General features: G+C 47.8%; 1 protein-coding gene across 1 annotated transcript in view; it reads left to right on the top strand.

Moving 5' to 3' along the window:
* ZCCHC14 (zinc finger CCHC-type containing 14) overlaps nt 1-25,003 on the top strand; it is a 55,920-nt gene that overhangs the window by 18,558 nt on the left and 12,359 nt on the right. The window contains exons 2-3 of the mRNA XM_065898884.1: nt 7,914-8,037; nt 15,199-15,272. Coding sequence (XP_065754956.1) covers nt 7,914-8,037; nt 15,199-15,272 — 198 coding nt within the window. The remainder of the gene's footprint in view (nt 1-7,913; nt 8,038-15,198; nt 15,273-25,003) is intronic.

The following is a 25,003-nucleotide window of genomic DNA, read 5'->3' as shown; positions in this document are numbered from 1 at the left end:
TGGCTCGCACCCCGGGGAGTCAGACAGCAACCACTGGAACGTGTGCTGCTCTGCGAGGTTCATCTCTGGTGCTTGAATATTACGTCTAGAACCAAAATGGTCATTAGAGCCCAGTTTACTCATTATGACTAGACTTTGACTCACGTTCTCAAAGAAAACCCCAATATTTAAGCACACTTCTGGCCAAAATGCGCACGCTAACGATATGGTGTGTAGTATGTGCACTTAATGTCAAAGGTCCTGAGGGTGAGAAGGACCGACTTCGGCCATGATGTCCACGAGAAGAAACTCTACCTGAAACTGACATTGCCGTGCAGAAGACCGCAGCCCTGCATTTGAAGTGGTTTCCACGAGTACACCGGTCACACGCCTTACCTTTTTCCTAAAGGGAATGTATTTTACATTCAGTGTTGTCTTCAGCGTTTATTGAGATCCCACGTGGCTGTGCCTTTCGAAGTTCTGGGTTTAATAATACTCCTGCGTGACCCCTTGCGTCATTCGTGGTCCTCACCACTAACATTGCACCTTTCTTTCGACACCACTGTTTTTAATGCTCTCCTGCCCCTGCCTTAAATTTGCTGCCTGTTGTCTGTTCAGTTCTAGGAGAATACACCTAAGCTGTTGACATTGTTTAAAATAAACCTCTGAATGAGAGGCAGGCAGTGCGGCTGTCCAGACGAAGCCTGTCCTGCTACGCCCTGCGCCTCGGCCGTGTCACCAGCTGGACGATGGTGGCCCCTGCTAGGTGTCAGGCTCCGGGCGCCTTCCCCCACCGCCAGGCTCTGGTTTAACTGCCGGCTGCCGGCTGCACGGTGGCCTGGAGTTGAATTTCTGAGCTTCCCGGTGTGCACAGTGAGGCTGGCCGCGCAGTGGGGCTGCACCGCCCTGAAGGCTGCTAGGGAAGAGCGTGGCTTTCGAGCCGCTTTGCTGGAACTCATCTGGTTACGTACTTGGTACCTTGTGCTGAGATTTTTGAGTGGTAATCGTTTTCTTCTCCCTCCTTTTCTCTTTTTTAATGAGCAGAGCCCTAGGGTAAGAAATACTAAAAGCAGTGTTTTTATGTGGAAAACGGTTTTTGGTTAGCTCTGGCTTCCGCTTGCCTAAGTCAGCAAATAACTTTCACTATTAAACTATCTATTTTCTTGTTCTGGGTTTTAGAGACACATAATCACTATTTTAGTAAAATGCTTACAAATCACTTTTCTTCTTGATTTTATGTATTTTTTTCCCATTGACTTAGAAGTATTTAACATGTTGTTCTTTCCAGTATAGAGGTGGTACTTGGAAAACACGTTGAAAATCAGGGACTCTGTTTGTAGTTGCTAGAGTTCATGCTTGTGCTTGGAGGTCCCTGGCGTTCATGAGCTTCGGCCAAGGAGGCCTTGCTGTCCACCTCTTGGAGACTCGGGGCCCCAACCCATCTGTCCCTGCTCCTGGAAGCCCTTCCTGCAGGTGTTTGCTTGGCTGACTCCCGGTCCCACGAGGCCTCAGCTCCGCCGTCTTCCCTAGACCACGGGGTTTCCTGTCCTGCCGGTGCTGCTCAGCACCTCCGACAGCTCCCAGACCGCTCCAGGCCTGGGGGGTGGGCAGGACAGCCGCGCAAGGGATGAGCAGCTGTGGTTTTAGAACTTGCTTTTGTTGGACTTTTTCATGCTGTTTGCATCTTGTAGGAAGGTGCTCTCGTTTAGACTTAGTATCTTTAACTTTTTCCCTAATTCTAATAGTGATTGTTCCTTCCAGAAAAATTGAAAAACAGAAAAGTATATTTTTAATCACTCAGATAGTAAATACTATTAAAATTATGGCGTGTTTTCTTTTTTTTTTTTTAACATCTTTATTAGACTATAATGCTTTACAATGGTGTGTCAGTTTCTGCTTTATAAAAAAGTGAATCAGTTATACATATACATATGTCCCCATATCTCTTCCCTCTTGCATCTCCCTCCCTCCCACCCTCCCTATCCCACCCCTCTGGGTGGTCACAAAGCACCAAGCTAATCTTCCTGTGCTATGCGGCTGATTCCAACTAGCTATCTATTTTACATTTGGTACTGCATATATGTCCATGCCACTCTCTCACTTTGTCGCAGCTTACCCTTTCCCCTCCCTGTATCCTCAAGTCCAGTCTCTAGAAGGTCTCAATCTCTATTCCCGTCTTGCCCCAGGTTCCTCTGACCTTTTTTTTTCTTTTTTTAGATTCCATATATATGTGTTAGCATACGGTATTTGTTTTTCTCTTTCTGACTTACTTCACTCTATATGACAGTCTCTAGGTCCATCCACCTAACTACAAATAGCTCAGTTTCGTTCCTTTTTCTAACTCAGTAATATTCCATTGTATATACGTGCCACATCTTCTTAAGCCATTCATCTGTTGATGGACACTTAGGTTGCTTCCATGTCCTGGCTATTGAAAATAGAAATGCAATGAACATTTTGGTACATAACTCTTTTTGAATTATGGTTTTCTCAGGGTATATGCCAAGTAGTGGGATTGCTGGGTCATATGGTAGTTATATTTTTAGTTTTTTTAAGGAAACTCCATACTGTTCTCCATAGTGGCTGTATCAATGTACATTCCCGCAAATAGTGCAACAGGGTTCCCTTTTCTCCACACCCTCTCCAGCATTTAATGCTTGTAGACGTTTTGATGATGAGCATTCTGACCGGTGTTAGATGATATCTCATTGTAGTTTTGATTTGCATTTCTCTGATGATTAATGATGTGCGTGTTTTCTTATTTTTTCAGTGCCTGTAGTATATGTATCTACACAATTTATATATTACAAAATTCACACATCTAAGTGTGAGTGTTCTCCGTGCCTTTCATTTTCTGAAATTTTTTTTTTTGTGTGTGGTACGCGGGCCTCTCACCGCTGTGGCCTCTCCCGTTGTGGAGCACAGGCTCCGGACACGCAGGCCCAGCGGCCGTGCCTCACAGGCCCAGCCGCTCCGTGACACGTGGGATCCTCCCAGATCGGGGCACAAACCCGTGTCCTCTGCGTCGGCAGGCAGACTCCCAACCATTACTCCCAAAGGCTGTGTAATATTTAATCATATGGATGTAAATTTATTTATTTATTTGGCTGCATTGGGTGTTCGTTGCTGTGCGTGGGGTTTCTCTAATTGTGGCGAGGGGGTGTGCGGGCTTCTCATTGTGGTGGCTTCTCTTGTTGTGGAGCACGGGCTGTATGTGTGAGGGCTTCCGTAGTTGTGGTTCGCGGGCTCTAGAGCGCAGGCTCAGTAGGTGTGGCGCACGGGCTTAGTTGCTCTGCGGCATGTGGGATCTTCCCAGACCAGGGCTCGAACCTGTGTCCCCTGCATTGGCAGGTGGGTTCTTAACCACTGCGCCACCAGGGAAGCCCCTGGATGTAAATTTATTTACGTACTTAAATACTAATCTTGCTGGATATTTATGTCATTTTTTTTCTTTTTTGGCCGTGCTGCACGGCTTGCGGGATCTTAGTTTACCAGGGATTGAACCCACACCCTCAGCGGTGAAAGCTCGAAGTCCTGACCCCTGGACTGCCAGGGAATTCCCTATTTTTGTCCTTCTAAAGCTAAGATGTACCTTCTTGCACACAAAGCTTTGTATCGCTGGCTATATTCTTAGGATAGATTCCTCCCAGTGGGACTAGTGGGTCCAGAGGGACAGATGTAAGAAAAGTCTGTTACGTGCACCTAATTGCTGTTGGGACACTTGCACCGATTTGCACTTGCTGGTTGGGGGTGAGATTGCTCGCCTGTGACATGTGAGCATTGCTCGTAAGGGCATTTGTCTACCTGTAGTTGCAGTGCGCTGATCGCTTGTCACGGAAGAGTCCATCTGTAGGTGGAGTGTCTATTTAGAGGGAGAGGCAGCCCCCAGATTCCAGGGACGGGGATGTGGAAACCGTGGGGCTCCCTGGACCTGGACCCTGGGCGTGGTCAGCAGTGCAGCTTTGCGTGCTGTACTCGGGGTGCGGACAGTGGGGTCGAGCACAGACCCTGCCCCCGGATTCGAGGTCGCCCAGGGGAGCTTCTCTGCGGGACCTCGTGGGCATGTGTCGCCTCCACGTGTCCTCACAGCGCCGTGTGTTGGCACTTGAGCCTGTGTAATGGCCTTCATGGCTGGCCGGCACGTGCAATGGTCATAGCGCCGCTAACATCTCACTGGATCCTGGCTGTTTTTCCAGCACACTTAGCTACTTTAAGTGCTTTTCATTTAATTCTCACAAAAACCCTACGAGCTAGGTGCAGTGGAGGAAGCTGGACGTTGCCAGACGAAGTTTTGGCCATGGTGGCATGGTCAGCAGGCTGCAGCCGCAGCTGTGGAGCCGGAGCCATGCACGAGATGGGGTCGAGGGGCTCCCGGCTGAGGGCACAGCTGGGGCAAAGGCCTCCCGGCCATCGGTCCCACCCGCGGTGGCCGCAGTGGATGGAGCGGAGGGGAGCCGTGGGGGTTGTCAGGGCCGTGACAGGAGCCAGACCCCGTGGGCCATAGGAGAGGCCGGCTGTGAAGGTGAAACGGGAGGTGAGCTGGCCGGCAAGCACGTCGGGCGTCGTTTAGAAATAGAGCCGGCTGCTTGCAGGAAAAGGGACTTTGAGCCTAATGGGAAACATCCGTCCAGGTTGAGCTGGGCTCTGTCATTGGAGAGCATCTTCTCAGCGCCTTCCCAGCAGCAGCAGAAGGCGACACTGGGAACCGAGCGAGTCTTTATTCTCGTGTCCACCAAGCTGCTGACTGGGCCCTGCTTGTGAGCCTGAGTCAGAGAGCACTTGAGCTGAACTGCATAGGTCACGTGGGGCAAATTAACTTGACCAGAAATAACCCCAAACAGCATTTCTGGGAAATGCAAGTGAAGACAGCTTTCAATGTAAACAAAGGAGCAAAGGAAAGATAAAGGCTTGGTTGGAAAAAGTGAACATTTGGAAGAGTAGGAGGAAATGCTTTGCGGAAAAAGTACCAAGGAAAACAAATATTTTTTTTCCAGTAGTTACAGTTTTAAAGAGTTTTCTTTCATGTATTTATGTCAGATGCAGTGCATACATTTCGATGGGGAACTCACAGATTTTTCCCTTTCTGTTCGTAGCCACGGCACATTGACCTACACCCTGTAGCTTTTCCTGTGAATCCAGGGAAGGAGCTCGTTGTTCTCCTCTGGGGACAGTCAGACATCTGGACGTGGGGCCCTGGGAGCTTCACGCACAAAACAAAAGAACCACCCCAGTGTCCCGGCCGCAGTCCAGAAGTCCTGGTTGGTTTGGCGGGGTGTCGGCCTGCATTCTTTTAGTGCCCTGGGGTTCCCCGTGCAGTCAGGGCTGAGAACCTCGTGTGGGTCTGCTTCCCCTGCTTCACAAGCTGCGTTCTCCAACCACAGTGTTAACCAGAGGGACTGGAGGGCACTTGGTCCACTCTTGCATCCACCTCCCCACAGGCTGAGTCTGGAGGATGGCGTTCTGCTCTTGCCGTTTGGGCTGTTGCAGGGTGGGCAGGGGCATGTGTGTCTCTGCTTGGGGCGGAGAGGTTCCTCACTGGCCAGCAGGCCCAGTGTTTCCGTTGTCGGTTGTTGAGACAGCTCAGCCTCTCTCTTCTTAGGACCAGGACCTAGAATTACTTGCCGGGGCAGCTAAGAGAACACAGGGGTTCCTAGGAGTCAGGTCAGATGCGGGGAGTCTGCTGCCGTTATGTTCAGTGTGTAGCTGAAAATAGTAACCTCCTGAGTTGTTTCCCAAAGTAATATTTACTGTTTGCAATTTAAAATCTTGCTCTTTGAGTAATTACTTGTACCTGTTAGTGCTATTATCTTATTTAATAGGAGAGAAGTTCATTTCTGGAATACTCTGACCATTGGATGATGAAAGAAACTTTGCCACACCTAAGGAAATAATCCAATTTAGTTAAATTATAAATATAAGTAACTGAAAAATGTAGCTGTCTTGATAACATCTTGGTAAATGTTATCAAATGAATTGACCTTTTGGAGGAATACTGGGTGGGGAGGAGTTCTTTCCTCGAGCTACATAAACTTGCAGACTAACCAGACCTGCGGTGAGTTGCTGTCCTTGCGTGCGGTCCTTGCGGTTCCCCGTGCACAGCAGGAGGCCTTCCTGGCCAGAGGCTGGCAGGTAGAGCAGGCGGAGCTTGTTGTGGGCAGCCTGTGGTGTCACTGCGGCTCCGTCTGTGAAGGGTTGGGTGTCCTGTCTCCGAGATGGCATGTACCGTCCTGCCCTGCAGCAGTGGTGCCACCTCCGCCTGCTCCATGCCCTCTGCCTCTGCCTGATGCCCCGGGCCCGGGCTTTACACAGCAGGGCATGAGGATGTGCTGCCGCCCACCTGCTGTCCAGGTAACAAGGAGAACCAGGGACAGTGAAGGCCAGAGAGCTTCCTGACACGGGTCAGGGTTGGGACCAGAAGGCATGCTCCACTTTTTCCCAGATCTTCTCCTTTGTTGTGTATGTAGCATGGTGTTTCTCCACCTTTTTTTAAAAAAATTCATTCGTTCATTCATTCATTCATTTTTGGCTGCGTTGGGTCTTCGTTGCTGGGCGTGGGTTTCTCTAGTTGCGGCGAGCGGAGGCTACTCCTTCGTTGCAGCGCGCGGCCTTCTCATTGAGGTGGCTTTTCTTGTTGTGGAGCACGGGCTCTAGCACACGGGCTTCAGTAGTTGTGGCATGTGGGCTCAGTAGTTGTGGCTCACGGGCTCTAGAGCGCAGGCTCAGTAGTTGTGGCGCACGGGCTTAGTTGCTCCACGGCATGTGGGATCTTCCCGGACCAGGGCTTGAACCCGTGTCCCCTTGCATTGGCAGGCGGATTCTTAACCACTGCAGCACCAGGGAAGCCCCTCTCCACCTTTTAAAACTCACCTCTCTTGATAAACTTTAAAATTTTAATTTTTCTCTACTGTCCTTTGAAATTTTGATGTACATTAAATTGTGAATATAAAGACGTTAAAGCATTGGTCATTTTTATTCTTCTAAATCCTACAAGTAGTAAATATATTTGGCTATAAAATTTTCAAATACTGGTCATTATTATGGGGAAAAAAAGAAAGTTATTGCACCCTCCCCACCCTGCCCAAGAAAGCCTCCTCTCATGTCTTGAAATCACTTACGGTTACGAGTTTGCCGTATCCTTCCGGGCCCTGACTGTTTATTTACACATGGACACGTTCACTGTAACCCTAAGACGGGAGGGGGCAGGGAACACTCCTTCTGGCTTGTTTTGGACACTTGGTCTAGGTGAGCTTTCCTTATCGTGCAGAGTGGGGATCTGTGGGCAGCAGTCCTTTATTTATTGGGTCTCTATCAGTAGCTGTTTAAGGTGTTTTCAGTATCTTACTATTACAAATGCTGCAGTGAGCGTCCCGCCCCACATCTTTCTCACGTGTAAGTACTTCGTATGACAGAGTCCCAGAAATGGAATTGTAATTTTAGAATCTGCTTTTTAGAAAGGTACCCCCCCAAATAGATCAAGTTGTATTCTGTTCTTTACTGGGGTTTTTGTAGAGCATTTTATTATTTTTTTTTCAAGATTTATAGAAGGACTGTATTAAGTCCTGCTGTGTAATTAATTTTATAGGAAATTCTATGATTTGAAGAAATAAAAAATCAGGTTTTGCCTCACATATAGGTATATGATTCCTGATGGTTTGGTTAACAGTTTCTATCCAGCGAGTGAACCAACCACTGGCACAAGACATGAACTTCCACGTTTGCTCAAACTGGGGATGTTTTTAAATTTCAGTGGTGAGGAGAGGGTTGGTGAAATTTTTGTCTTCTGCTGGACGTGCTTTCTAGTTGCACTAGTAATACACATTTTATAGAAAAGTTTGAAGATACAATAAACTTAAATGTCTTTTAAATAAAAATGGAAATCATTCCATATGAACTACATGGAAGAAAATAAGATGTTTCTATTTTTGTCCCCTGAGGTCACTCCCAGGACGGAGACCCCCGTCAGCAGTGTCGGTAACAGCTTGGAGAATGCCCTGCACACATCCGCGCATTCCACTGAGGAGTCGCTGCCCAAGAGGCCTGGAGGGAAGCACTCCAGAGGTGAGCGCTTGGTCTGCAGGGTCAGAGGGGAGCAGCATCGGATGTAGGGGGAGACGTTCGCAGTGGCGTTTGGTTAAATGCGCTCAGATCTTTGGGGATGCTAGTCTTAGTAAGATGTACTGTGTTTCTAAATTCTGCAAGTTACACACGAGTGGATCTCGGCTGTAAACATCTCACATCTTGATGTTTATGAAGGGGGAAAAGTGAGAGTTGTTGGGCCTCTCCCCGCCCCACAGCGCAGTGGGTCCTGAATTGTAGGGCAGCGCCGTCCTGTAGCGCTCTGTGTAGTAACGGTGTGTTCTCTCTGCACTGAGGCAGTTCCCACCAGCCGCACGTGCCTTCCGAGCCTGGAGAATGTGGCTCACGCGAGTAGGGGCCTGAACTTCTAGATTTATTTCATGCAGTTGCACTAGCTCAGTGTGGACAGTGCGCCTCTGGAGACGGCAGGGCACGTCTGGGAGGAGGCCGAGCTCCCTGGTTCTTGAAGGTCTGGCTTTGTGCAGCCACACTAGACAGAGTCGGGCTGGCTGTCCCCCGGCCAGCTGTGCGGGGTTTGGGGTCTCGCTGGGGAGAGACAGGGCTCTCTGGGCCTCCTGGTCTAGAACCGGGCGCGGGTGCCTGGAAACTCGCTCGGTGTGTATAGGGGGGAAGATCGCGCTCCTAGCAGCCCTGGGAGCGCGTGGTCGGCTCACCTCTGGCTCAGCTGGAGGGTCAGTCTTTCTGAAGACACAGCAGGACCTCAGTTTCCGGGTGGGTGGTTGTCACTCACTCGCTCCGAAGGACTTCTTCCTTGCATGTGTCGCCCAGGGAGGAGCGCCTCCCGATGGGGCGTTGCTTCCTTCGTCCCCAGCCCATCCCCGCACCTTTGGAGCCTGTGTCCTACACCCTCGCAGTCTTAAGGGGAAGGCCTTTCCTTCACCATTGTGCTTTTTCCTGTAGGCACAATTGTCAAGACCCCCTCGTTCCTGTTTTTTAACATAATTGCCAGTTGAACGGCTGTGTCTGTCACTCTCTTGCCGATGTGCCTGGGTGCGGGAAGGCAGATCTGTGGTAGGACCGTTATTGTCTGCTCTCAGACGTCATAATCCTTAGAGAATAGGCAGACCTTGCTAATTATCTATGGTATTCTCCAGCCAGTGGTCGTGGGGATGATGGTCTCCTCCGCCCAGAAATTGACCAGCAGGTAAACCCGGTTTTGTCGTTTGCACTTTCCCCGGTGCCCTGTTACTGCTCTGAAGCCACTCTGAGTGTTATTAAAGTTTTCTTGCTGTCTTTTCTGTATCCCACTTCTGTTGTGGGTTGTCTCTGCTTCTTAGAAGTTTTCAGTGACACAATTTAGCTTGTAAAGAGGTCAGATTTTTGTATTTCTTCAGTACTGAAGCTCAGGGGACAGCAGTAAGGACAATCTGAAACCCTGACTGCTCTTGTCAGGTGGTGTCCAAGCTCGTTACATACATTAACTCATCTGATCTTCCTAAGAACCTGTGGGGCTCAGGTATAAGCTGGTTCGTTCTAACAACAGTCCCCATTTCACAGACGGGAGAACTGAGTCACAGATAAGCAGTGTTCCTAAGATAAGCTGGGATCCCAACACTTGTGTTAGAAGAGAGTAGAGAAGGAAACTCAAGTACACATGAAGTGAAAGCATTATCTTTTTCTCTGTACTATTGATTGTGAAGATTTTCAGGTACAGCCTTCCTCGGGAAGCCGCTTGGAGTTTGTGGAAGCCCGCCAGGTGATGCCGCAGTCCCACAGAGCACGTTTTGTTCAGGGATTAAATAACTGCGCCCAAGGTCACGGAGCTGGAAAGTGTCACGTTTCAGACAGCCTGTCTGACTGCAGAGCCCCTTGGCTTCCCTGGCCCTGCCGAGTGGGTTGTGGGTCTGTCCTGTCTGCCCTGGCCTCCTGTCACCCGTCTCAGCCACCGCACAGCTTCGTCCAGCACAGGTGCCGTCATCCCTGGGCCTTGACCACCGTGTCGCTCTGCCCACCGGGCCCTTCCCTTTGAGGTCTAGCCCCACAGCACTGCTGTGAACTTTTCCTTTTTCCGTCACTTACGGCTGCTCCTGTGTCTCGTGCGTGCTAAGGCTGAGTAAAACGTTTGCCTAATACATAAACAAGTGAGTTCCTCAGGCCCCTAGGTTCAGGCGCCACATCACTAACCATTCCAGTGGAGTGCGCGTTCATTCCCTACTTCTGCTGCTTTAGAAATACGTTCTATCAGCTTTATGTTTTCTGGATCATGTACTGCTTTTGTTTCCATATTTCTGGAGAACTAACAAATCAAATTAATGCAAGGTAGCTAGATGATAAAAAAATCAAAGAAAAATAAATTACAGAGTTCTTAAATATACCATGACCTAAAAAGATATAGGAAAGAGGATCAGTTTAATCAGCATAGTAGTGTATGTTTGAATTTTAAGGACAGTTAAAAGAAGCAGTGTTTTTAAAAAAATTATTCCCATCAATACAGACAACTAAATGAAAGTGAGAAAGTAACTTGATATTTTAGGGACGTCATTATTCACCTGAGACTTTTGAGAATACAGGTTTTCAAGTTTTAGATAAAAACTAGATTTCAGTAATAACGATTGTAAAGCTGGAGGCATCTCAAATATTAGTCTGGTTTAGTGTCTTTAAGTATGAAGACACTGAGTACTGTTGTATAGAACTCGAGAGAAGACGGTGTTGTGCTAGAACATGACTGTTTCCATCTTTGCCTTTCCTCATGAATAATACCCTCTTTACTGTGCTTTCTTTTGGCACAGTTTTGGTCATTTTTGGTTTCTTGTTATTGAGTGTACAGAATTAAGCTATTTCATAAAGATACTTTGAAATCAAGTAAAACACATAATTGGCAGAAAACTACCAACCACCCGGTTTTTTCCAGAAGACTTTAGGGAAAATGTTCCAAAAGGGGGCCGCATTCTTGGGACATATTAAAGCCATCATCTCTAGGTGTCGTGTTCTCTCGGTGTGAGGTGGCTGGCCATCAGCTCCTGTAGATCGTTTGAAGGCCCTTGGTGGCCCTTAGGCTGTGGCGGTTTTAGCAGGAGCTCCCCGGGCTGAGGTCCGGGGAGTGGTTTTCTGGTCCATCTGTGACTCCGCCAGACCCCGCTCAGGCCTTTGGGGATGCTTGCCTGGGCTGTCACTGCGGGGCCTTTTACAGTCTCTTCTGCGCACATCTCCCTCCCTCCCTCCTTTTTCAGTTACGTTAGTGTTCTGGTTTTTAAATTAGGCATTGATCCAATTATAAAAATGGTGGTTCAGTGCAATTACACATCTTAGTGAAGGCGGTGTGCTCTAACTTGTAAGATTTGAGGAGAATTCCTAGTGTACGTCGTGAATAAGAAAAGAAGAAAGGTTTGAACACACGAAATGTTAAAAGCAGACAGCACACCACCTTGCTCTTTGCATCTCTACGTGAGAGCAAGCTGGTGGCCTCGAGTCCCGGGTTCCCAGCCCTGGGTGCCCTGCCCTGAGCCTCTGCACAGTCTGGAGCCCAGCGAGGCTCACGTCCTTCCCAGCCCCCTAGCGTTCTTCCCATCGTGCCCGTTCGGGCTCGGGGTCTTTCCAGTTGGTGCTAATCCTGTCTTCGGATGTGTTCTCTCCCTGCAGGTGATGGTTTGGTATCTAGCCCCCCAAGTTGACACAAGTTTGCTGGCCCTTTTCAGAAAGTACTGAGACTTCGTGTGTGACAGATGACACAGTCTGCAGGGCTCACGAGGGTGGTGGGAGGGAGGGAGGCCGCATTATCTACCAGTAGACTTTAAGTGGGTCGTCAACAAATTTATATGCGTGTAGGTAAACACTCTAAACTTATGAAACCGCATTACAGAAATTTGGCAGGGAAACTACCCATAATTCCACAACCAAACACAATTAACCGTATCTTTTTTTTTTTTTTTTTTTTTCCAGTACGTGGGCCTCTCACTGTTGTGGCCTCTCCCATTGCGGAGCACAGGCTCCGGACGCGCAGGCCCAGTGGCCATGGCTCACGGGCCCAGCCGCTCCGCGGCATGTGGGATCCTCCCGGACCGGGGCACGAACCCGCGTCCCCTGCATCGGCAGGCGGACTCTCAACCACTGCGCCACCAGGGAAGCCCAACCCTATCATTTTTGATAATTTATTTTTAGTCTTTCTTTAACATTTTAAACAACAACTATAGTCGTGTTATACATACAGTTTATAATTTTTCAGGTAATATTATAAGCATTTTTCATGTTTTTATTTTTATAAACATAGTCTTTAATAGTTCCAAAGTCGAGAGCATGCTTACACACCTTTGAAGCCCACCCAGTTCAGCACCCCCCAGCCGCCCCTTGTGTTAGCCACCGTCGCCACTCCCATCTGCTACAGAAGTCCGTTGGCACGATCTCTCCCACCCCCCTCGCCCCCGCCCCCGCCCCAGCAGGCCGTCCTCCCACCCTCAGAGCCCCGAGTGGCCACACAGTGGGCGCGGCACCAAGAGAAAAGCAGCAGAACTCGTCGGCAGGCCGTGTATCTGGTCCGGAGCCATCCTGGCAGTGCCGGGGCCGCTGCAGCTGCCTGCAGAGGGCCGATGGCGCGGACACAGAACACCGAGTCAGGTGGGCTGGTGATTTTGAAGAGGTCTCACAAACATTTCAGTCCTGTGGTCCAAAATGCCTCTTTTCTTTGAAAACAGCTGAGTAACATTCATCTGCTTTTCACATTTTCCTGTCCAGTTATGAGTCACTTCCCGCTTTCAGTCCAGTTGGGGTTTTTTTCTTTTTTTTTCATAAATCCTCATACTCAGTCCTGGAACTTTTAGGTACACGTTGGTGTTCTGTGGCCTGGGAAAATGCCGAATAACATTTTTCTGTACTCATTGACTTTGTATATTCTGTTGTTTAAAAAAGTAAAGGATCTGGATTACGGTGAGGTCATTGTGGGTAAGTTTTTAAAAATAGTGATTGGGAAAACATAAGAGCTGCTTATTTGCCGGCAATCTGACTGGGGAAGTCAGACAGGAACAGTGAGTAGTTTCACTGAGTGAGGTCGGGCAGTGCACAGCTGCTAAATGTAGTGTTTTCTTTGTTTTGCCAGAAAGGAAGAAAACATTCTTATTTTTTTTTTTAGAGTAATTCCTTCCTGTGAGCTATTTTAAGCTAAAAATACTCTAAACCAAATGGGTTCTAGTGTCTCCCAAGATCCATATCAACCCCGATGCGACTTTATAAAATTAGGGAGACTCGTGAGGAAAGTTCAGGGCGTGAAAGCGCTTTTCCCCAACAGGCCGCAACCTCTGTGAGTGCGAGAACCCATGGACGGTGCTGATCGCTGCGTGCCCAGCCCTTGGAACACGGCCCGGGACACAGCAGGAGCTTTGTAAGACGAGTTGGTGAATGAACAGTTGTTGGTTTAGGGCAGGGATTGGCACCCTTTTTTCTGCAAAGATCCAGAAAGTCAGTATTTCTGGCTCTGGGAAGCGTGCGGAGTCTGGCACCGCCGCCGGGCTCTGCCGTCGCTGGGTGGAGAGCACCCATTGACGGTACGTCGGCCCACGGCGTGGCTGTGTGCCCCGGAGCCTGTTTACACAGACAGACAGGCCGAGGGCAGCCTGCAGCCTGCCTGCCCCTCGCCCAGTAGAGCTCCCTGGGATGGCCAGGCTTCTGTGTCTGCTGCAATATGGCAGCTGCTAGCCCCGTGTGGGAACGCCCAGAATGCGGCTAGTGCAACCGAGGGGCGAGGTTTTTAATTCTACTCAATTGTAATTAGTACCGACTTAAGTGGTCCCGTGTGGTCTGTGGCTGCAGCAGTGGGCAGTGCAGGGTTAGAACCTTCCCCGAAGCCCCGTGCACAGAGCTGCTCGTTGCTCTCTGGGGTGCTCAGACGTGTTAGGGGAGGAGAGAGTTCTGTGGCCGAAGAAATTGAGGAATTGTGGTTTAAAAATGTAGATTTATTTGTTGCAGGACTTCTCAGAGCCTTTAATATGCTAATGTACATGGGCAGCCTACAAAAAGGAGTTTCTCAGATTTTCCCTCCAAACTTTTGAGCACAAAGCTTTCTGGGGGTGGTCCGGAGAAAACCATGGAAGGTATGGCCGACCAGAAGATGGGGCGTCTGCAGAAAGTGTAACTTAATAGCTTTAATAAGTTATGTTGAGTGTGTCATGCTAGACAGGTTTTGAAGCTTTGTAGAAATCCCCATAGTGCACAGCCAAGAGATCTCTGGAAATGTTGGTGAAAAATAGTGCAAGAAGGTGCGTGTTCTGTTCAGAAAGTAAAGCCTCCCTCATTTGCCAGGGTCTTTGCATAAGAGCTGACTGCCCATGTGCCTGCCCAAGGTTCATAAGCTTGAAGAATCAGTTAAATCGGTACTTGAGAAACTTTAGTATTTGAATCAGAAATAGGACATACATACCTTAATGTGGTTTGGGAGTTTGGAAGCTACATCATGTTTGATAAGTGCTGTTTTATTTTCAACAAATATTTGTGCTCAAATATTTGCATCTTAAAGCTTAAGGGCTTAGAAACTTAATTGTATCATTTTCTTTTTTGAGGAGAAAAAAAAGGCACCCTTGCATGTGAAAAGGGAGGTATGCAGAGGTGATGGCTTTGGAACTCTTAACGGTGACGACCTTTTCTCATCCCTGTCCACCTGTGCAACTGCGGCCTCCGCCCGTCCTTGCTCTGTTTTGCAGAGGCGGTGCTGGGGGTCTGCAGGGTCTCCTCCGCAGCTGCTCTCCTCACACCTCCAGCCTGGCTTTGTCCTAGAAGGAGGAGATGAGGAGATGCCAGTGAGAGGTTCTGGGCAGCTGTGTCTCTAAATAATCACAGTGGAAAACGTTGAGCATTAGTTTTTCAGAAATGAGATCATAACTAATCTTCAGTTATAATTATGGTCTGTGCCCTTGTGCATTTTCAAGCACCGATCTCTTTCTTTTCTATGATTTGTTTTTATTTTTTGCCTGTTTTTCCTGTGTCACTTTCAACTTCGCCCTCCATTCCCGCGCGAGCAGCCTCCTCGTTCCTGGCGAGCTCACCCACCACAGAGGAGACGGGGCCGGGTGTTGGGAGCCGTACTTGTGAAAAGTTGCTAATGTATCGATGTAAACTAATCATATGTACTTCAAGCTCTTACTTCATTTTTATAATTTTGTTTGTTGTTGTTTTGTTTTGTTTTGTTTACCTTTACAGTGAGTGTTGAAAAGATAGACCTGAAGGGATTATCACACAAAAAAAATGAAAGAAATGTTGAATGTTCCTTTGAGGTAAGATGCTAAGTTTTTTTTTCCTTTTCTCCTCTAAGGGATAGGAAGGAAACATTTACCATGAAGTGGTACTTTTATGTCTCACAATAAAAGGCGAGTCTTTTGCAAAGCACTGTGCCACTGCTGCGGGAGACAGAAGTGGGGACTGGGCCCTGTGGGTGGACCGTCTCCATGGTGGGCTTGTTGGGCCTGGGGGGCTGCTCCCCCTGGACCTCAGCAGGCTCCATGAGGGGGAGGGGCTGGGCTCGGCCACAGCCTGGAGTGCGCAGTCCTGTTGTGTTCCTGTTCGCCGTGTGACCGAGGACAATGCTGGACTTCTCTGTGCCCCAGCACCTCCATTCAGTCGAACAGGATGGAGTTTGGGGGAGAATTAAATGAGACAGTTCATTCAAAGCACTCAGTACAGGGTGTGGATATAGTAAGTGGCTGCAAAGATGAGCTGTTGTTCTTCTGTACCTCCTGGGTGACAGAAAGTCCTTGGTGTGTGTGTGGGGGGGGGACATTCTCTAGACTGACATGCTTAGCTGCTGGTGGCTGGTCACCAGAGTTGGCTAACGTAGAGAACTGTGAAAATTGAGGCATACTGTTTATTAGAATCTCAGATCTACAATAACAGTGGCTTAAACAACGTCGGAGTGTACAAGGAGTCGGCCCTGGGGCTGGAATGGCATCTGTGCTCCATAAAATACGTAGGGAGCCAGGTTCCCTCCAGCTGACTGCTTTGACATCTCTAGGAGGTGGCCCTTAGCCTCATGGTCCAAGATGGCAGCTAGGACTCCAGCCCTCACGTTTTCATTCCAGGCAACAGGAGGACATGGGATGAAGAGGAGAGTGAAAGGTTACTTTTACCTCTTTTTCATGGACCATTCTTAAAAACAGCCACTAGAGGGACTTCCCTGGCAGTCCAGTGGTTAGGGCTCCTCGCTTCCACTGCCAGGAGCGCGGGTTCGATCCCTGGTCGGGGAACTAAGATCCCAAATGCCGCGAGGCGTGGCAAAAAAAATAGACACTTCCACTTACGTCCTACTGGCCAGACTGAGTTTCCTGGTCCCGCTTAGCTGCGTGTGCGTGGCTGGCTGTGTCACCAGGGTTCTGTTACTACCCCATTGTTGTGCGAGGTTCTCCTTTGACCACGTGCATTGTAGGAAACTGATCGATTTGGGAAGTCCTGCATTGTGCAAATCACTTGTTACTCCATAGATGTATGGGAAAGGCTTCCCTTCGGTTTTGGAGGTTGTCAGAGCTTGCGACCAGCAGCCAAGTGTCAGCAACCAGAACCTCAGGACCCCAGCATCGTCAAGGCCTGCTGGGGTTGGGGAGCCCAGAGAGTCCCTGAAACGCTGGGTGTGTTGGCTCCTCTCCTCTGCAGTCAGCCTCTGGCTGGCGGATATCGCCTGAGGGGCTGGTGGCGGGCGTGGTCCCCGTGCACAGGGCCTGCGTGTGTGGGAACTGCTGAGCGTCAAGCCCTTCAGATCCCACTCACAGCCCGTCTGATCAAACTGGGCTTGGACTCGGCCCCAGTCCACAGCCTCTCTGCAAAGAAATGAGCTTTGGCAGGGTGGACACTTGGCCTCTCGTGGCCTTTCCCCAGAGGAGGGCCTTGTGATCAGGGTGGGGAGGCGGCAGGCTGGCAGGATAGGGCGCCGTGAGTCTTCTGAAAGCAGAGCGGACAGCTGGGTTGAAGTTCAGTTTAAGACACTTCTAACCCCAAATGGTTAAGCTGAATGAAGTGTTTTGGTACTTAAAGAAAAAGGTTTGGTTATCGGAAAAGCTTGCTTTTCCTGACTCGAAAACTGATAAAAGGATTCTTGTGTTTAGGAAAGTGGTGATCCTTCACTAGCCACCAGTCCGACTCATACTAACTTGATACGCCCTAAGGGATTTACTGCCCACACTACATTTGTTGATGGTAATTTGAGGCACAAAGGAAAGATACAAGGAAGATTTTAAAAAAACACAACCATCTTCTTATTTATAAAGCACCCCGTTCATTTGCACAGCTTAAACTGTGTGCTTGTTCTCTGCAGGTGAGTTGCACTCTCCTACACGAATGTGCGATATGCATGTGCTTAGGTTTGGGGCTCCTGTCACACTCGAAAAGTGAAGCGCCTTGTAGTTACATAGCTTCGGGCGTTTAACCGAGGTCTCTCTAGCTCGTTGTGGTCAGGACTACAGTTCTGTAAGAGGGAGAACCTGTGGACAGTGGGAGAACATCACTCCATGTACCTTTAAACTTACAAACTTTCCGTCATCTTACATGACCGCCCGGCAAAAGTAAGTCCCAGTAGCGTTTTTCTGTTTTTGAAATCAACAAGACGAGGGGCTTCTCTGGTGGCACAGTGGTTGAGAATCCGCCTGCCAATGCAGGGGACATGGGTTCGAGCCCTGGTCTGGGAAGATCCCACATTGCCGCGGAGCAACTGGGCCTGTGAGCCACAACTGCCGAGCCTTCGCGTCTGGAGCCTGTGCTCCGCAACAAGAGAGGCCGCGACAGTGAGAGCCCCGCGCACCGCGATGAAGAGTGGTCCCCGCTTGCCGCAACTAGAGAAAGCCGCCTCACAGAAACGAAGACCCAACACAGCCAAAAATAAATAAATAAATTTAAAAGAAAAAAAAAATCAACAAGACGATTCTAAAATTTATGTGGAGGGAATTCCCTGGTGGTCCAGTGGTTAGGACTCCGCTCTTACACTGCCGAGGGCGCGGGTTCGGTCCCTGGTCAGGGAGTTAAGATTCCTCAAGCCTCACAGCGCAGCCTGAGTAAATAAGTAAATAGTAAATAAAATAAAGTTTATATGGAGAACACTATAGAGCAGTCCAAACAATTCTGAAACGAAGAAAACACTGGAAGACTCACGGTACCCGATTTCAGCACCTGTGTTAAAGGTGCTGCTAAGAGGGAGGAGACGCTGTGCCCCGGGGCAGTGGGGCCCGAGCTAGACTCACGTGTAAAGCACTCAGTTGGTTGTTTTGAAGACTTTAGGAGAATATCCTTGACGGCATTTTTCAAGATTAGACGGTTTTAAAATTTTCGAATTGACTTTTCTTCTTCACGCCTCTGATGAGATAGATTTCACATAACATAAAATGCATCCATTTAAACTGTTCAGTGGCTTTTTAAAATTTATTCAGAATTTTGTAACCATCACCACGATTTAATTTGAATATTTCCACCATCCCAGGAAGAAGCCCCGTACCCATTAGCAGTCATTCCCCACTTCTCCTCCCCAAGTCCCTGGCGAGTACTAACCTGCTTTCTGCCTCAGTGGATTTGCCTATGCTGAACATTCACATAAATGGAATCATACAATATGTGCTCTTTCGTGATCGGTTTCTTTCATGCAAATAATGTTTTCAAGGCTTCTCTATGTTATATCATGTATTAGTGCTTCCCTTTTTATGGCTGAGTGAAATTCCACCGTGTGGATGGACCACATTTGGTTCATCCACTCAGCAGTTAGTTGATGCACTTCTGGGTTGTTTCCACTTTTTGCCTCTTATGAGTAATGCTGCTATGAACATTCATGTACAAGTTTTTGTGTGGACAGGTGCTTCCATTTCTCTTGGATACACACCTAGGACTGGAATTACTGGGCGGCAGATATTTTCTTCCATTGGGTGGGCATCGTCTTCATTTTCTTGATGCTGTCCTTTGACACACAGAAGTTTTTAATTTTGATAAAGTCCAGTTTACCTACTACTTCTTTCACTCCTTGTGCTTTTGGTATTATATATTTAAGAAACCGTTGCCTAAGCCAAGGTCGCAAAGATTCACTCCTGTGTTTTCTGATAAGAATTTTATTGTTTGTGCTTTTACATTTAGGTCTTTGATTCATTTTGAATTGATTTTTTGTGTATGGTGTGAGGTAGGGGTTCGAATGTGTCCTTTTGCATATGGACGTCCTGTTGTCCAACACCATTTGTTTGTTTGTTTATTTTACAATTTTTTTAACACCTTTATTGGACAGCACCATTTGTTGAAAAGACCATTCTTTCCCCCACTGAAGGGTCTTCACACCATTGTTGAGAATCCGTTGAGCGAAATTGTGAGGGGCTGTTTCTGGACTCTCAGTTCCATTCATCTCTCTCGTTGTTAGGCCAGCACTGCTCTGTCTTGAGTACTGTGGCTTTGACGTTGGAATTGGGAAGTGTGAGTCCTCTTAGGTTCGGTCTTCTTTCTCAGGATTGTCTTGGCTGTTCTGGGGATGCTGCATTTCCATGTGAATTTTAGGAGCGGCTTGTCAGTTTTGGTGCCAGCACTGGCAGCAACTCAGGCTCCCGCTGCCCGCGGCTCCTTGCAGGGTGGCCCTGGGGTCGGCTCGGGGCCTGACGGTGGGGACTGCTCTATCCCGTGGGCCAGGCCGCGTCTGCTTCGGGCTAAGGGCCCCGGACGCCACACCACCCTGGTCAACTGATTATTGACAAAGGTATAAAGGCATTTCAGTGAAGAAAAGACGGTCTTTTCAGCAAATGGTTCAGGAGCAGATAACCGTATGCCAAAAAAAGGAACCTTCATCAAACCTCACCCTTTATGTAGAAATTAACTCAAAACTGATCACAGACCTAAATGTACAACGTAAAACCATAAAACTTCTAGAAGAAAGCATAGGAGAAAAGTTTGTGACCTAAACAGGCAAAGATTTCTTAGGTAGGATACCAAAAACATGAGCCATAAAAGACAAAGTGAATTAAACTTCATCAGAGTTTAAAACTTGCTCTTTGACAGGCACTGTGGAGAAAATTAAGCCAAGCCGCAGAACTAGGAGAAAAACATTTGTAAATTGCATGTTTGATAGAGGATTTGTATTCAAACTATAAAAAGAACTCTCAAAACTCAATGATGAGAAAATAACCCAATAAAAAAAGTGAACATTTTACCAAGAAAGATGTATGGATGGCAAATAGCACTCATGACAGATGTTCAGCATCGGTCGCCATTAGGAAAACACCGATTAAAACCACGGTGAGCTCATACTGCACGCCCGTCACAGTGGCTGAAGTTGACAGGACGACCACACCAGCTGCTGGCAGGTGTGTGGAAGGACTGCCGTGGGAGTGTAAAATGGTGAGATTACTTTGGAAGACAGTTCGGCAGTTCTTAAAAAGTCGGACATATCCCTAAAATCTGATTCATCGGTCCCGCTTCTAGGTCAATAACCGAAGGAAATGAAAGTACACGTTCATACAAAGGTTTGTACACGAATGTTCATAACAGCTTTGTTTGTAACGCCCCAAATATCCATTATCAGAGTGAATTACGGATACACTTGGCGATATGGGGGAAAGTGCATAATCGTGCTGTGTGAAAGAAACCACAAAAAAGGAGCATACAGCGTATGAGTTTATTTATATAAATTGAGAAAATGCAAAACAGTCTGCAGTGATAGAACGCAGATCAATAGCTTCCTGGGGAGGGACTGGTGGGTATGTTCATTATATAGATCGGAGTGATGGTGTCATGGCTGTATACGTATGTCCACACTGGTCAGATTGTACACTTTAAATATGTGCATTTCATTGTCAGTTATACTCAGTAAAACCTTTAAAAACATCACCTGAGGATTGGGACTTCCCTGGTGGCGCAGTGGTTAAGAATCTGCCTGCCAGGGCTTCCCTGGTGGCACAGTGGTTAGGAATCTGCCTGCCGATGCAGGGGACACATGGTCCGGGAAGATCCCACATGTCGCAGAGCAACTAAGCCCATGCACCACAACTACTGAGCCTGTGCTCTAGAGCCCACGGGCCACAACTACTGAGCCCGCGTGCCACAACTACTGAAGCCCACGCGCCTAGAGCCCATGCTCCGCAATAAGAGAAGCCACCACCATGAGAAGCCCGCGTGCCTGGAGCCCGTGCTCCACAATAAGAGAAGCCACCACCATGAGAAGCCCGCGTGCCACAACTTCTGAAGCCCACGTGCCTGGATCCCGTGCTCCACAGTAAGAGAAGCCACCACCATGAGAAGCCCGTGCACCACAGTGAAGAGTAGCCCCCATTTGCTGCAACTAGAGAAAAGCCCGCACACAGCAACGAAGACCCAATGCAGCCAAAAAAAAAAGAAAGAAAGAAAGAAAGAAAGAAGTTTACCTGAGGATTAATTTTTGTCCACAGAGCCCTAAATAATTAGGATAAATTGTCCTTTAAATAGGTTGTCTTTTGAACATGGATATAAATAGCTATCGTACTTGTGGCCAGAACAATAAAGAACTTTATTAGGAGTCTCTGCCTTAACCACGGTGAGATGTACCCTCTGTTGCTGACAATATAGGAAGACTCGAGAAGCGGCTTTTTCTGAAAGCTTTCACTCATTCAAGGAGAAGTCAGTGACTTCCCCCCCTCCCCTTTTTCTCGGCTTTGTTTATCTCTACTTTTAGTTTTCATGTGTCATTGTTTTCCAGGATACAAATGAAAGGTGGTTATTTTATAGGAAGACGTAAGTAACAAATGGACTGCAAGCAGGAGTTTGAGTTTCCTGTTCTTTTTTTTCATGGAGTTCGTTTTGTTTTTGCTGAAGTTGTAATTACTAGTTACTGAGGAAAGCAAATACAGGAAGAAAATGACAGAATCTTTTAAAATACAAAAATTATTTTATATCTGTGTACATGTGAAATGTCCAAATTTTACCAGCTTTTCCAAATTCACTGTTGAATAACTAAAACTTTTTTAAAGTATACTTATTACACATGAAGGACAGGGTGGGAAAAAAACATCAGAAGATTACCCGAACACTTGAAACGCCTGTAGACGGGAGAGTTGTATTGACTTAAAAGGAACTGTGGAGCAATGCTAATTAAAACACCCATTCTTTTTATGCCAGTCTTCGTTAAGAACCCAGACGTTACATTTTATTTTAGTGCTGTATCTTTTCTTTAGAAGTTTTTCATCTTGAAACAATCTTAACTGCTCTGAACATTTTATCACTATTAGCTAAGGTTGAGTCTTGACAACTATTTTTTTTTTCTTTAGTTGTGTTCGTCAGCTCTGTGTGTGCAGAGAGTCCAGTAATTGTGCCTACATCACCCGGAGGCGCAGGGAACTGTTTCTTGTGATAATACACCTCATTGCTTGTATGATAATTAGCCTGACTGTGTGAAGGTTGTTGCTACCCAAGCCATGTGGTATATGCTTATTTAGTACCTTTCCTTTCCGATACTTTATTCTACCTGGAGTTAATTGTCTCTTTTTGTTTGTTTGTTGCTTGTGAACAAGTACTTAGAAAACAAAGTCACCCCTAAAGTTTTCCCTGGTTGTGTTCAAATGCATCCGGCATTCCATTGGTTTCATCTCTGGAGCTACGGCCCTGCTCCGACCTGGACTCGGCCTGGTGCAGTCTCATTGCGGGGCCCCCCGTACCATCACCCGCGGGGTCCCTTCCTCCCTCCTGGCTCTGATACCCTGTTCTCAGCTCTTAATTCATCTATTGCCTTGGGTTAGTTCTAGGTTTTAATAGTTGTTCTACTAGCTTCTTAGAAAGGGTCCCGGGGAGGTACAGTTTCTGGCTTTCATGTTTGGCAGTGTCTTCATCCATCTGACCTGACATGTGACTGGGAATACAGTTCTAGACCAGGCGTCATTTTTCCTTAGGAACTCGGAAGCACTTCTTCTTTACTGTCTTGCAGTGTTGCTGTTGAGAAGCATGGATCTGCTCTGACTCCTGATCCAGTGTTGGCCCTGTTTTATAATTTCTAAAGGTTTTAGGATCTTCTCTTAGTCCCAAGCCTTTGCACATTTCTCAGAGCCAGGCTTGGGTATAGGTTATCATCCACTGTGCTGAGATGCAAGTCAGCCCTTTTAACTTAAGTCCATTAATTTGAGTTCCTTTTCTTGAATCATTCCCTTTGATTTCCTCTGTCCTGTTTCTCTCAGTTTTCTTGTTTTGGAACTCCTGCTGTCTGCCTGTTGGACCTCAAGACTGGTCCTCTGTTTTATTTTTTTTTCCTCTATTTTCTTTCCCTTTGACTTCTTTGATCTATCCTATGGAAGATTCCCTCATCTTCCATCTCTTGAAGTGAATGTTTCACTTCTGCTGTCCTGTTTTTAACAACAGAGACCTCTGTTCCCTGGCGATTCTTTTTTCATAGCATCCTGTTCTTGGCGATGCTTTCTGCTCTTAGTTCGCTGAGAATACCGTTGATAGTTTTTAGTTTTAAAAGCGAGTTTTGAGTGCATGGTCCGTGCCACCTCCAGGCTGCCTTGTTCTTTGTGACTGCTTTGCCTGTCCTTGTATTCGACTTCAGAGGTCCTCAGAGGTCTGGTGGCAGGTCTGGTGGCACTGGGCTGCTTGCTCACGTGAGGGCTGTGGCCTGAGCAGTGGCAGGGCCTTTGCCTGAGCTGCTGCCTGTGTGAGTGAAGAAGACGCTGCTCCCCCTTCTCCAGAGGGTGCTGAGAGCTGAGATGGACAGTGGGTCAGAGGAGTTAGACCCTGAGTGTGAAGAAATCCTCAGTACCCTTATGTACTCTGTGCATACTGTGCTTCTTTTTTTTTGGCTGCGTTGGGTCTTTGTTGTGGTGCGCGGGCTTCTCATTGCGGTGGCTTCTCTTGTTGCAGAGCACAGGCTCAAGGCACGCCGGCTTCATTAGTTGTGGCACGCGGGCTCGGTAGTTGTGGCTCACAGGCTCTAGAGCGCAGGCTCAGTAGTTGTGGCTCGCGGGCTTAGTTGCTCCACAGCGTGTGGGTCTTCCCAGGACAGAGTTCGAACCCGTGTCCCCTGGGTTGGCAGGCGGATTCTTAACCACTGCGCCACAGGGAAGTCCCCATGCTTTTTTGTGTATGTTTAAGATACATTAAAATCCATCTCAGCAGGTCTCAGTGGCTCTTGGAGCGACTATGGGTGGTTGAAAAATACTGTGCTGATTGGCAGTGTTTCTTCTTGGTGGTACATCAGCAGCAGGGTAGCTTAGGATCGGTGCTGTCTTGGACGTGGTAGATCACGTGTCTCTAGCACATGGCACAGTGCGAGGCTGCTCTCCCGTGTCCGTGCCCCTCCAGGGGACTGGGTCAGGCCAGCCTGCGTCACCTGCAGTGCAGAGTGCTGCTGAGGTCTGCTGGTTTCCAGCCCTTGCCCCTGGTTGGAGCAGCAAGTCCTTTTGGAAGTCAGAGAAAAATATACCAGGAGCAGACAACCTAGAACAGTCGCGCCTATTTAAAATATATAATTGTCGGGGAAGCAGACTGTCTGTTTCAGCATAGAATGGTGTGTCCGTGCCGTGCTCGCCATTTGGGTGTTGGACTTCACGCTTTAGTTGGGTTAGGGTGCGTTCGTGCCACGTGACATGCGGCACGTTTTACTTAGAAAACCACGACAGCTGTACTTTGGGTCACACATCTAATGCTAGCAAGTTCTCACCTTTAATCATGGATGTTACTGGTGTTTTATGTGGGGAGCAGCTCACTCTCCCCCAAACTTCCTTTTCGTGTTGTTAAAAGATTTAATTATTTTAGACAGAAAAAATGGCGTAGGTACTTTGATTTTAGTGTAGGTAGATTTTGGATGGCACAGCACCTTCATTCAGAAATGCCAGCACTTGCCTTGATCAATTCTGGGAGGCGTAGGGAATTCAGAGACGAAGAAGAGAGGTCCCTTTCCTTGATTGGCTTGTATTTTGTGGGGGCTTGAAAAACATACCTTAGTAATTGTTACGTGATGTGACAGCCACCAGAGCAGAGAGGAACTCACGTGAATTTCAACAGAGAGGAGAGACGGCCAGCGCTTCAGGCCCCGGAGACCGTC

The sequence above is a fragment of the Phocoena phocoena genome, chromosome 20, assembly GCF_963924675.1.
Source record: "Phocoena phocoena chromosome 20, mPhoPho1.1, whole genome shotgun sequence".
NCBI lineage: Eukaryota > Metazoa > Chordata > Mammalia > Artiodactyla > Phocoenidae > Phocoena > Phocoena phocoena.
The sequence above is the reverse complement of the archived record's forward strand: the minus strand, read 5'-3'. Positions and strand labels throughout refer to the sequence as shown.